The sequence below is a fragment of the Falco rusticolus genome, chromosome 14, assembly GCF_015220075.1.
Source record: "Falco rusticolus isolate bFalRus1 chromosome 14, bFalRus1.pri, whole genome shotgun sequence".
NCBI classification, from domain to species: Eukaryota; Metazoa; Chordata; class Aves; order Falconiformes; family Falconidae; genus Falco; species Falco rusticolus.
The window spans coordinates 23,417,622-23,431,508 of NC_051200.1; the positions used below are offsets into that span (position 1 = coordinate 23,417,622).

Sequence of the window (13,887 nt, forward strand, 5' to 3'; positions counted from 1 at the left end):
ACCGATGGCTGGCTGCCTGGCTGCAGCTGCTGTCTGCAAGGAGGAGCTGAAGTGCCAAGAGGCCCCTTCCCCAAGGGGAAAAAGGGGCAAGAGCATGCCGTGGATGCCGGGCTGCAGTGCCATACACTGCCAAAGTGGTACCTTCTCTGACAGGGTTGCTACCCTTCAGCATTGGCTATCAGAAGTACAGAGTTTCTGTGCAGTTTGAAGAACTGTGAGGTTTATGGGAAAAAAGGGCAGACTTCTTTCCTGCACACAAAGCAGTGCTATTTTACAGACATTGAACACGCCGAAATGAAAGCTGCTTTGAAACTGCTGATGAAATTCAGCAGGCAGCAGTTATTTTTCTTACTAAGCATTAAATTAATGTTTCAAAGGTGTGAACCTTTTATTTGAGTGTCTGACATGTATGAAGAAAAAAGCTTTTGGAAATTTCTAATTTTTGTTTTGGTGCTGATGGACTTTTCCACATTGGCTTGTGCTTTGCCTTGCAGAGTCCTGACCACTGTTTGTTGAGCTCCTCCTTCAGGAGCAGTGATCCCCAGGTCATGCTGGCTTTTCCCTTCTGGGGTGCATTCAGATGCTGCCTTTGTTGCTGGTGTCCTTTTTTTGTCACCAAATTTTCCATGCAGGTGAATGTGCAGTCACGAGTTGTTCAAATGATGATAAGAGTAGCTGAATAGCCTGAGATAAAGTTTATACATGTAGGCCTAGAATTTAGGTTGCTGTTTGCAGTTTGTTCTCTCTCCTTTTTTTATGCTGTTACTCCAGCCAAGACTGATTATGAAGCTAGGTATTTTTAAAGCAAGAATAATTTTATTAATCTTACTAAACCTCGTAGCTGTGAAAATTGAGAACAAGGGACACAGCCTGTTCCTGTGCCATCAAATGATGAACTGGGGACCTGCAGGGCATCAGGGGACCCTCTGTGGTGGACTCAGAGCTGGACCCCTAAGTCCTCATGGGATGTGAGGCTGGCAGAGGTGGGCTATCTCTCAGCGAAGCCCACCTAACGGTGCTCAGCAGTGTGAGTGAGTTTGGGCTGCCTGTCAGGTTGAAGGTGCCTGAGGGGCTCCCAGGTGGTGCTGGCTGATGGCCTCATCCACACTGGCAGCAGCTCCTGGCCCTGAAGCAGGAGGGATGTGCATTCCTCCCCGCACTGAGCTTGTAAGCTGCTTGTGAGTCTTCCCCTTGCACCGTGTGTGACTCATCTGGCCTCCTGCCTGCCCTTCTCTGCACCCTTATCGAAGGAAACTCTGAAATCATCGCGTGCTGGGGGAGCAAACTGCTGGCTCCACTCGCTCGCTGAAGCCGCCTGCAAAAGCACTTGGTTTTCACTTGCCTTGCCCCTGCCTGGGAAGGGTGGCTGCTGGGAAGCTGAAATGAGATGCATCTGATGGCTCTGCAGATCATAAGATATCTCTGTGGGGATTGCTAATGCTCTGCCCCGGATAAGAGTCTGTTGTTTTCGTGTTTGTTTTCCCTGTGTTCGTACGGCTTGTACAGCAGGGAGCTGTGGCTCTTGGAGCACAGCCTCTTCTGCCGCTTACGCCAAAGCAGCCGTGCCAAAAGTTTGCTCGGCTGCTCTCAGAGCTGGGGAGCTCCGCGTGGCCTGAAGTGCTGCAAGGATTTGTGCAGCTCTGCCCTGTCCTTGCTGACCAGCTGCTTTGCACGAGGTTCTCCTGCTCCCCAGGGAAGTGGGCTGCTCAGCCCCTCGTTGACAGCTCGCTTGTCCTGAGGGAGGAGAAAATTAATTTGCTTTCCATGGCTCAACTTTTCGGTTCCTTTATTTTTCAGAGTCTGTCCTTTGTTCAACATGGCTAAGCCTTGTCCCCAGGACTGGGGAAGGCTGGTAGAAAAGCTAGCCTCCATGGGATGGTGATATAAGTAGGTGCAGCAGACGGTCACCTGCGAGCCTCACCCTACTCTGGCTGCCTGTTTGAATTACAGCCCCAGCCCCTGCACTGATGCCCAGCGCCGCAGCCATGGCTCACCTGACACCACCATCCCTGCACCACCAGCAGTCTCGGCGTGCTCTGCTGCTGGGGGCAGGCATATAGCAGCCTCTGCATTTGAAGTTCAAAGAAAGCAGCCATGTGCTGCTGCCCTTGGAGCCCTCTCATAATGGGTTGAGGAGCTGCTGGCCACCCCAGCACAGGAACGCTGGCACCAGCTCGACTGTAGTCTGCATCACCCCGGTCCAGAGCTGTGCCAAGCACACTGCTCGCAGGTGTCGCTTCTTGGCACCCTTGGTTGCTGTGATCAGGTTGGAAATTGTGAAATGCGTTTTCCTCTGCATCACCTTAACTGGAATACAAAAAATAATAGTTTTCTAAATGGTCAGGCTTTGCCAGGAGCTGAATTGTGAACGAAGAAATTCGTATTGTGAGAGTTTGGAGTGAAATAACGTAAGAGACGGGCTGACTGCAGCCACACCGCCAGCAGAGGAGTGTTTGCCAACCCCTTTGGTCTTTTGGGGTGGTGGGAGCTCTTCTTGAAGGCAACTTGTCTGTAAACCTGGGGTTAAAATTTATGGAGAAAACTTCGTCATTTCCCCTCTGATACTGGTTGGATGTCACGACATATATGATTGAGAGAAATTATAGCTGTATTATTTCTTAATGCACATTTCAACACTTTTGCTGATTTCTGAGGCTGCTAATCTTTTTTTAACTTCCATTTCAGTTAGCCACGTGTTCTGGGCTGTCTGCCTCATGTCTTTTTCCAGTTTTGCTGAAGGAACTTCGCCAGCTTTGCAGGGCTACGAGATCGGTTTGAAAGGCCAGAAATAGGCCAGAGGTGAAAAACTGTCCTTTGAGAACTTCAGGCGTTTAAATTGTGGTTTTACCACTCACTCATTGTGAGGAGCATTAAGTGAAGCACTGATGCCAGTGGTAATTCTGTCGTGTTGCAGTTTGCGGGGAGGGCATGGGTACCAATGCCTATGCTGCCCCTGCCTGGCTTGGCCAGGGAGGAGGCTGTGGCAAAGGGTCCTGCACTTCACAGGGACTTAAGATCGTGGCTATCCTGATATTTCAGAAGCAAAAATCATAAAAACTTAATCTGTACACTGTCCTTTATAAAAACATTAAAAATATGGCTTCAAGTGCCACTCTGCAGGAAACTAGTACAAGCCAGTGATAATCGCTGAGAGAAAGAACGGTGCGTTCCTTGTCTTTGCTTTAAAATGTGGCTTTGCTGCATGCTTGTTTTCCTGATCAATGGCATTGATCACTAATTATGCTGGACAATCAACGTTCCCTTAATCAGAGGTAGGGGAAGAGTGCATCGTTCTCCTCAGAAGCTGTAACTCGCATCACTCTCTTCCAGTTTTCTCCAAAACAAGCCAATATACCCCAAAATGTTGTCCATCCAGCCTTGCTTGCTTCCTTTTTGTTTTGGTTGGTTTGAGCTGATAAGTTGCCTAACTTCTGAAGCGGTTGGTGAGGAGAGCCACAGTCTCCTTCTGCTCACGGCAGCCAGAAAAACCTCAACTTCCTTGATCTTCAGTCTAGCATAATAAAGCTTGCCAGCTTTTCTAAAGCAATACAGGTACAGTATAGCAGGTTTCCATGAGTCAGTAAGGGGGATAAGGCAAGCATGACAAATATATTACATATGTGATAAATGTGAAGAATTGCTATGTTGGTCTTTTTTTTCCTTTTTTTTTTATTCTTTAGTAAATAAAGAAAATAAGCCTTTCGAGCAAGTTTGTGCACTTATGACAAGGTTGCCTGGGCAAGGAAGATAATTTATGAGAATAAAAAAAGGTTTAGGACAGGAAACAGAAACAAGGTAGGGGGGAAAGTGGGCTGGTGATGTGTGAGTTCAGGTAATGGCACAGAGGGCAGATAACCAGCTTGCAAAGCAACAGGCCACTCAGCAGGAAGAGTTACTGAAAAATGCATTTGTACTTGAACTATATAGCCCTGGTCTTTTCCCTGGAGCCTGTGCTAGATCGACTGAGATAGTAAAAGATGAGGCATTTTGTAAAAGACTGTCAATAAAGGACTGATTAGAAATGTAAATATATAACAGAAGTATTAGACATTCAGTAAATTCCTTTGCAAGAGATTTGTAAAGTACAGCTAAATATAGCAAGTTATTTTTAGAAGTTCATGCTAGCCATTTACTTCTGGCAAGTGGAAACCCCATATCAGTGTATGAAGAATGACTTTTGTAAAATATATCAGTATTTATGAATCCCCACAGCATCCAGAAAGCCTTCAAGGGCACTTGCAAACAACTTGCCACGGGTTAATGCAGAGCATCATCTATGCTGTACTGAGACATTTTTTAATTACCTAATGGTAAGCATCTCTCGTTTATGGAGCAACAGGAGTGCTGTTTTCCTCCCAAGATGCTTGTGTAGATTTGGGACTACCTAGAAGGCTGACCGGAAGATTCTTTTTTTCCCTCATCTGAAAAAAATCAACATGTTTTTGTGTTTGAGCAGCTGTAGAGAATTTAGGAGTGTTCTGTGAGTCAGGACTCATTACTCACGTTCCTAATGGCACATCTGGGCTCAGTCAGGGCAGCTTCATGTATTTCAGAGTCAAGGTATTTTGGTGGGACAATGTTTGGGGACTTCATGCGGTTAGCATACGATGCATAAATACAAGAGCTCAGAGAGAATATGGCCCCTTGGCCAAACAGTTTGTGTGTCAGCTCATAAAGCTTTGCTGCAAGTACAGAGAATCCTCTGGAAGTGGTGGGTCGGGTACCGCATCCAGAACCCTATCTCCAGGGTGGCAGTGTGGATATACTTTGTCTCCTTCATGATGCAACTCCCTGGGAAATTCATCAGTGGGGGCTGGTAACAGTGGGCACATTCTTTTCCCTTCAGGGATCATAGCCCTTTCTTTTGCACACTGGAGGAAAAATGATATTTCTCATGTTCTGCACGTGCCATTGCACAGCTCTCCACAAGGAAGTAGAAAATGTTCTGTAGTGACTAAGCAATGGGAAGCAATTTAGGTGCATCCTCAGCTGCTGTGCATCAGAGTCTTGCAACATTTCCCTGAAAAAAATGAATTTCCAGAGCTCAGATCCTAACCCTAAAATTTGTCTTTGGCTTAAAATACTCTTATTTAAGTACAGAATGAACTTTTATTGTCTTTTGTTTGCTTATTTGAAAGAAAAAAATGTGTGCGGCTGGTTTTGATATTTCTGTTTTCAAGCTTGAGAAGAAGAAAGCAAAATACAAAAATGGAGCTTCTCCTTACATTTGGTCTGTTTATTTTCATTGCCATAGCTCAAAATAGTTTTGGATTTTCCTTAGGGATTGTTGAAGCTGTTTTAAGTTGCTCCATGCAGGGCACCTTTGCACTATGGCTGGGTGTTTGTGCAGGTACAGAAGCTTAGGAGTGGCTTGTTCCCCCACGATGATCTCTGCTGGCTGCTCTCCCCCTAACTGCCTCTGCATTAGTGCAGGCAGGGAGACTAGTTAAAGCTGCTTCTCACCTTCCAGTGTAGGCAAGGGCATCCCATCCCCTTCCCGGGGATGAAACAGGGATGCTGTAGCCCCATCATTCAGCTGTTCATGCCTCGCTGTATCTGCCCTCATTTGGAATCCAGTTAAATTAAGGACTGCATTTGCTCTAGAAATGTCACTGGCCAATGATTGCTATGGTGATGAGGTGTGGGATATTGTGTTTTATTTTTTTCTCCTTAATTTGCAGTGCGATACACAGGGAGCAATATGTGACTGAGGAGTAGACAAAGGCCTGCTGAACCTGCTGCCCATTTGGCCCCTGAGCTCCTGGAGGAGCAGCAGTTCTCGCCTGGCTGTTTCCTGGGGAGAAGTAGAGCTGGTGCTCGCTCTACCAACTGCTGCACAGCTAACAAATGTACTGTAACTGGGTCAGCAAGGGGATATTTAGGTATGAATAACCTGTGTGAGGGTACTGGCAGGCTGGTCCTGGCAGGTGTGAAGTGTATACTCTGCAACCGCTCTTCCACACAGGAGGAGGTTTTTTGCTGTGTTTTTTTTTTTTAGTTTATTTCTAAAAATCACGCTGCTCCCTCTGCATCTCTCTTGCATCCAACATCACATTTGTCCCTCTGGTTCTAAATGAGACAGTCCAAGCGTGGCCCCCATTTTCTGGTGCACAGAGATCCTGGTAGTCCCCATCACTGTCACCAGTGTGTTGTCACTGGTACTTCTATTTCCACGTACTCAGGGATGTGGTTTCCTCTCTTGGCAAGAAAGGACCATTGCAATCACACAGACAGAAACTTGGAGAAGTGGGGCCCTTCTCTGAGGAGTGTAAAGCTAACTAAAGATGTGCATCTGTGACATCTTGAACATCGCACACCTTCAAGCAGCACCACCGTGCCTCATTCTCCAGCTGTGTCCGTTTGTCCCCATGGCAGCATGAGGTGGTGTGTGGGGCTGCAGCCCCTTGTGGGATCTGTCCTGTGGCAATGGTTTTCTTCTGTTTTAAATTCTAAGCATTGGTGTTTGGGGGGGAAGCGGAACCACAACCTGGTTTAGGGCTTCTGGTTGTAATCAGTGGTTTTTCAGAGGCCTGTGGCTTTTGCAAAGATAGCAACATTTTTTTGTTTGTGGTCTTTGGTTACTGATGGTTGCTGTGAAAGGTTGAAAGCAAAAACCTAGCAGGAGTTCTCATGAGCAGTCTGTGGGGCACATCCTCAATAGCTGCAGTCTCTAGAGGTGTGTTTATATATACATAAATACAACCAAAAAGTTCTTTGTGTACCTCCTAAGACTAGCGTGGCTGTAGCTGGCACTCCTTCCCTCCCTCCTGCCAGGCACAGCTTGGCTGGGGTTATTCTGTGCAGAGAGATGGGAGTTTATTTTTACTAGAAGAGTAAATTATTGTAACTGCAAATTGTGAAAGTTGGCATTGCTTAATGAATGCTGTAAGGAAGAAGAGTCCTAGAGGATTCCTGGTCAAATTCATTTTGGTGCATTTCCACAGAAACAGGCTGAGCTGTACCAAGAGCAGGCAGGGTCCTTTAGGGCTGCCGGGCAGTGCTGAGGCTTTGCATGCCGTTTGAGGTGATATCCCTGCCTTGGAAGCACAGTGTTATTCCTTCAGTGACAGTCTGGCTCTGCACATGCATTCCTGGTGCTGTGTGAGCGGGGCAACCCTGCAGCTGCCTCTCTCCAGCCCGGACCCTCTCCCTCCTGCCAGGCTTTGGGTGTGCAAAGTAGGGGGCATTTTACAGCCATGTGTTTGTATTGGGAGGGAAAAGATTTCTGAGTGGCTGTTAAAACAAGGGAGAATAAGGGCTTATCTGTCCCAGTGTGGAGATTTAGCCCTGTTTTTCCACACAGCTGATCTCTTCCTGCCCAGCTCCAGCTGCTGACCTTGGTGGCCCCTTCCAGCTGTCACACTGCTTTCCTGTGGCCATGGCTCATCCCTTTCTCCCCAGCCACCACTGTCCTGGCCCATCCCCTGGTGTCACCGTGACGCAGGCCAAGTGCCACCGAGGGAAGGGGCAGTTTCTTGATGAGTGTCTCTGAGCAGCATGTGGCGATGCTCTGCACCAGGCCCTCGTGCTGTCCTGGCTGCTGGGCCCTGCAGGGACACAGACCCTGGCGTCAGCATCTTGTGTTCCCTCGGCAGCTGCTGCCAGCTGCACCACTGTGGCGGGGTCAGCTGCCAGAGTGGTCCCTACATTAATTTCCCAATAAACACCCCATCATTATAACACCACCCATAATACCGTAGCAGTATCTGATGCTGCCTGTCCTGCATGTATGTATATATATAGGATTTGTTAGAAGCTGGTGTTCAGCCAAGACTCTGTACGTGTACAGGGACGAGTCACGTTGGTCTGTAGGAGTCTGGTTTCCATTAAGCGCTCCGCAGGAGCCACGCCAGGCGTTCGCAGCACTGGCTCTCCCTCTGGCTTGTCCTCTCCTTTCCTAACCCTACATCTTCCACAGGTTTTTTTTTTTCTGTGGTGGGGTCTGCACAGTGCCAGGTGGCTTCCCTGGCCACCCCAGGGATGGCCTTGGTGGCTGTCACCTCGGTGTGGGACAGCAGGGATGGCCATCCACCTTCAGCCACCATTAGCTCTGGGCAGCGCAGCAGGGTGGAATGCACATGATCGCTGCTGGCAGCTGGGGTTTCCTATATCCGACTGCTGAAGGTGGGGATGAGTATGGCTCCCCGAAATAAGAATTCCTTGTCCCAGGCAAACCCAAACAGCACTGGAGTAATTAAGGGGCGCTCATTATTATTTTTTTTTTCCCCACTATGTAGCTAATGTGAGATGTGGCTTATAGCATGTCCACTTGGATTTCCTTCTGCTAGACAATTAGCAGATAAACTTTCTGGCCAGTCAAAATTTTCAAAGGAAAATGTACCTTAAATCAGCTATACTGTTTCTTTTTTTCTGGTTAAAATAGATTGTGTTTGGATTTTTCAAACCTTTGCCCTACTCCCTGTTACTATAAAAGCAAAAGGCAAGCAGCTTGCCAAGGACCATTTCTCTGATGCTGGGGCTAAATGCTGTGCTGACACACACGACGGAAAAACGGTGCGTGCAAACCCTCTGTCCCTGCCAGGCGCTGTGAGTGGGATTTGTGTGTGCAGCCATGCTCCTGGCTCACAGGGATGTACACAGCCAGAGCTGGCTGGTGCCTCCTCACCACCCCCGCAGCCAGCACACATGGAGGGGACAGACAGATGCTGGCTGGGGGTGTGGGAGGGTGGGATGCGATGAGCCTCGGGTACCGCTGGCTTTTGGACGTGCTGCTCAGGGACTTGGCGCTGGGTTCGGTGGGTGTTCAAATGGAGTGATTGAAGTTCACCCACTAATCAACGTAGCCAAGGAGCGAGGAGGGGCTAGATGGGGGCCATCAGCAGCATCCAGGGAAGATGATGAGGGTTTGCAGAGGGATGAACAGATTCCCCTGAGCGACAGCCGAATGAGAGCCTCTGGCCAAGCCTGAAGCGAATGCTGAGGGGACTGAGAGCGAATTATTTGCTGAGGTTTTCCATCAAGTCAATGACATCATTCTGTGCTGGAGTTCACCCATTTACACACTCTCAGCCCCCCAGCAGCTGTGGGTAAATAGCGACATTCAGGCCTGAATCTGCCCATTCAGGAACAAAGGTCTGACCCATCAGAGGAAACTGCTGAACGAGGCTTTTGAGGGGAAAACGGGGACTGTGCACTCTGAGGCTGTGCTTCTCCCCAGGCCAGGGACCTGGCTGTTCCCGCATGCCATGCTTGCTCAGGGGCCCTCGAGTGCTCCTGACCTAGGGACAGGGGAAGCAGAGCAGTCTGGGGACCTGTCGGGATCCTGCACAGGCCACTTGATTTTTTTCCCCAATGCCCAGTTCAGTGTTGTCCAATTCTTCTTTCCCCTCCGTAGCAGTGTTTTGGAAAACTCCATGTTTGCCACCATGGTCATAAGTTCTTCTGTCACTGAGTCTGCAACGGAAAAGAATTAACAAAAATATACCCAGAATCACCATTTTTCTCAGGCTAGAAATGCAGGGGGGTAGGCTGTACTGTGCAGACACAGTTCCTCACTAATTCAGATCTCATTTTTGGCCATTACTTTCCGCCTAGATTTTAACAACTGATGCCGAAAATGATGGTGCGTGTCTTAATTTTTTTAGACAAACAGACAAATTAAAAAAAAGCACCCATGTGCACAGAGTTGCTCTGTTGCAGCAATCTTTCCCCTGGTTTGGCAAAGCAGGGGACTGTGAGCTGGTTGCACGTTAATGCCTGTGCTGTGATGTCTGCTACACTTTTGCAGTTTCCTGAATTTCAGAAAGTGCTGTCTCCAGTGGATCCCCCCAAAGGAATCCAGCCTGGGACTGTGCCTATAGCTGTAGTCCAAAATTAGGGAAAATAGCAATGCAAATCAAAGTATAAAATTATTCCTTTACTTTTGTTTTATTGTCTACACTCTATTCCCTAAGGTTAAGCAAGTTCAGCCTCCTTCTGTTTGTATCTCAGGTATTTGCTGTTGGAGAAAGACTTAACGCCCCCAAAAAGCACGTAACTGTGCAGGAAGATGTGGTTGGTGTGAGACTATCAAATACATTGCATCTCCCTCTTGTGCTCTGCCAGTGGGAAAAGGACTTGGTTTCTTGTGCAGTGAAGTGTTACCTGTGGCTGTTGCAGCTGTCACCATATGGGTGATTTTGGCACTGGGGTCTGCTGCATTGTCACTGCCCCGTCCCAGCGGCAGCTCCTCTGCCAATGTCAGCAGACGCCTTCACAACAACGAAGCCACTAATGAAGCTGTGAAGCAGCCGCACAGGGCACAAAGACACAAAGGATCCTTTTGGCTAGAAAATTCTGTGGGAAGTCCAAAAATAATTTGGGCAGAGCTACAACCGCCATCAGGAAGTGTCTTTGCTTCAAGAGTGAGCGTTTCTTCACCAGCGAGACAGGAGCAGGTCCCTGGGCCATCTGCAGATTCTCTGACGAGCATAGCTTGAGCCCCCCAAGGGCCTGCTTGTGTCTGTGACCCCCTAAAGAGGAGCAGTTATTTTGAATCCTGTCTTCTTCCCCACGTTTATCTTCTGAGTCTACAGATTCTCCTCCCGTATAATGAAAAAATTTACTCTGAACAGTGACAAGCCTGTCTGACAGCCTCTGTGCTCTGAGGAGCTGTGCAGATGCATGTGTGGCACCGGGGATATCTACTTCTCTGGAAACGTTCCTGCAGGGCTGGTGAATGCTGCATTTGAAGCTGCATGTTTTCCTGCAGAGGAATCGTGTCAGTGTCTCTTTTTGTACGTAGCAGGACGTGAGGCTATTGGTCGGCTGTTTGTATGATTTGGTGCATCATTAGTATTGCAGAAGCATTTTCAACAACACTGAGAAAGAAAAAGAAAACAAAACAAATGCTCTCTTCAGCCTCTAACGGATATTAACATTGCAACCTCTTCTGAAGTGCTTAAATTCATAATGCATATGGATTTTTCTAACAGCCTCACTATGGTTTTGTTCCATTTAGGCTAAATTTCTAAGACTTGCTGCTTCTGTGTAACAATTGCAAAAATATACAGTCTTACTGCTCTATTCTTTTCCAGGTTACTCATCGGCAGTACAGAAATTCTCCCAGACTTTGCAGTCATTTCAGTTCGACTTTATTGGTGACACACTAACGGATGATGAGATTAATATTGGTAAGTCTTCTTTTTCATCCAAACTTTCAGTAATTGAGAAAGTCTATTCCTTCTTTAGGTGTTTGCCTGTGCTGATGGTTGTTAAACAGCATCAGGAGCCGGGTTCCTCAGATGCTAGTCAGCTATTCCATTGCATATTTTACAAAGTTGTACTTTCATGGGTAGAGTTTCACATTCCCAGTTCAGCGGATAATTTGTGGAGGTTTTCCATAGCTCCAGCCTTGCTCTGTGCTGCCAGGCACTGGGGAGGATGTCAACACGATGCTGGCATCCCAGCAAGTCCCACTTCCCAGTGCTGCAGATGGAGTGGGAGCTCATGTGGCACTGAGCATTGGTCACAGCTCCCCATCCAGGTGGGTGCTGCTCCTAAAGCTACCTTCGCTCTCTGCTGAAAGCGCCTTACAAAAACAAAGCTGCCCCGTGGTGCCCTGAAAAAGGGACGAGGCTGCAAACTGCTGGGAAAAATGAATGGCTGGATGTGGTGTTGTGTGGAAAATAATCACCAGTCTCTGCAGCAGGGGAGCCTGTGGCATGAGCATTGTACTACTTCCCAAAACTAATCTGTTTCGGGATTAGCAATGCTAAAGCCGTTTTACATCCCTGCCAGCCTGGTGCAACTGTGCAGGTTACACAGCTGCTAGCTGCACTCAGGGAGCTAAGCTGAATGGCCTAAGTGTCCTAAACCCAGTGCTTTTCAAATCAACCCTGCTCTTGGCTTAGCTAGTGCTGTTGCATGGCCAGGGCAGGGATGTGGGTGCTGCAGTGGTGGCGGCAGCAGGGCAACTGGCAGGAGAGACAACAGCCCTGAGGGTCTGACCCTGGCCCATGGGACAAAACCCTGGGGGAACCTGAGGGAATGGGGCTGCCCATGGTGGGGGGCACAGGGCGTTAGCCAGGCTGCTCCTGGGGACAGAACATAGGAAAAAGAACACCTAAAAAAAGTGCTTTTGTCAGTCTGTTGTTGAAGAGCAACTGCAAGTGTGATATTGCTGATGTCAGGTCTCTCGGCCATCATTGAAAGGGGAAGGAAGTAAAGCCTGTTCTCTGGGTTTTATTTAAAGCAATTTAAAGCAGATTGTAGCTTGCCCTTCAATATCTGGTTTCCTTTATGGAAAGTCTCTAGGTGAAGCCCGCTGGAAATGAGTCAGCCTCCAAATCTAATGTCAAGAGAAGTGCTGAGTTTCTGAATGCATCTGAATAAGGGAGGGGAAAACATTGCCTTTTAAAAGCTCCTTCTGGGAGCAGAGGGATCTGAAGCAAACAGCTGCCCAAGGAAAGGAGCATCCCTTCTCCTGGCTAGAAGGGACAAAGCTCGACATCCCATGCTCTTGCACTGCCTGGCTGTGGGAGGGGAGCAGAGCCCGGTGCAGTGAGACAGTGTGGTGGGGCCGTGGCACTCGTCAGGCAAGGAAGACTGCTGGAAGTGGCAGAGGATAATAGGGGGATTGCAGGCAGAGGAGAGCAAGAAGAGATCACAGCAAATGTAAAACACTGTGGTGAAACTGTGTTTCTCTACTTCTGTTTTTGTTGGGGAATATTTGCTTTGCCTCATCAAGGATTGGTCCCTGGTTTCCCCTGTGAAAAAACCTGTGCTGTGTTCCTCCTCCCACACCAAACCCTGCAGTGTCTGCTGGGGCTGAGCCGCTTTGCAAGGCTCTCTTATTCCTGCAACAGTAGCAGGGTGTTGACATCTCCATAGCAGCTTCTGTCTCCTGCAAGGGTTCCAGAGACTTGTGTGGGAGCATAGGAGCTTGTTTGATGTGCAGGATATGGGAAAGAAGCAAAACATTCAAAAGCACTTCTTATCATACTTCAGGGAAGGTGTTTGATCTGTAAATATAACTGGTGGTACACTTCTTTCTTTTTATGTAGGCAGAGGGCAGGCTGACACCTCTGCATGTCAGGTGATGTCTTTGAACACTGCAAGTGTGGGTCATGACAGACACTGGATTGATGTCGTCAGTTGTGAGCAGCGCTTTCCCCCAGAGATGTTAATAGTTACAGACGCACCCACCTTACACAGTGGCTGCGGTCCCTCCTTTAGACACCTGTGTGGGACCCAAATCAGCAGCTCCTTCAGAGATGAACGGAGCAATGAAATCGGATGGCATGTTCTGTCCCTCCCAGGCATGGGAACCAGAAATCTTCTGGTTGTAAGCAGCTGATGTTCCTGGCATGCTTCTGGCCTGGGCCAGCTGAGTCACTCCCAGGTGGTTCCCAGGTGTGGCTTGGCAGGCAGTGGTTGCAGACAGCCTCCCTGCTCTGTTCTGCAAGGGTTTGCAAGTGCTGACCCAGGCCAGTAGCATGGGTCCACCCCAGTGCTCTTGGACACTGCTGGCCTGGCAGCAGGGTGTAGCCTGAGCCACATGTTTGTGGTGCAAGGACAAATCCAGTGGGTTGCTCTGTGACTACAGACAGGAAATGTGTGCATGGGCTCTTCCTGTACAGCAAAAAAAACCCAATCAAAACCCATCTAGTGCAAATTTTAGGCACTGACATTTTCGCTGTAAGTTCAGGGCAGGATTCTTTTTCTCCCTGTCATAATTCCTTTCCTGGCTTGGGCTCCTGGTGTCTGCACACACTTCAGGTTTTACATTGTCCTGAGTAACCACAGTGAAAGTCAGCATGTCAGCCCTTTGGTCAAATGTAATGAACTATTAGGACATCGCATGTGCTGGGCTTTGAAGCTCTTGCTCTGATAGAGAACTCAGAAATTACTGACTCATCAAGAAGGTTATGTTTTGATGATGCCAGC

The 13,887-nt window shown here is 48.2% G+C and overlaps 1 protein-coding gene across 3 annotated transcripts in view; it reads left to right on the forward strand.

Moving 5' to 3' along the window:
- Positions 1–13,887, forward strand: part of OPHN1 (oligophrenin 1) — a 68,543-nt gene that overhangs the window by 10,059 nt on the left and 44,597 nt on the right. For all 3 annotated transcript variants that reach the window (XM_037408518.1, XM_037408520.1, XM_037408519.1), the window contains exon 2: positions 11,037–11,132. In XM_037408518.1, the coding sequence (XP_037264415.1) occupies positions 11,037–11,132 (96 nt within the window). The remainder of the gene's footprint in view (positions 1–11,036; positions 11,133–13,887) is intronic.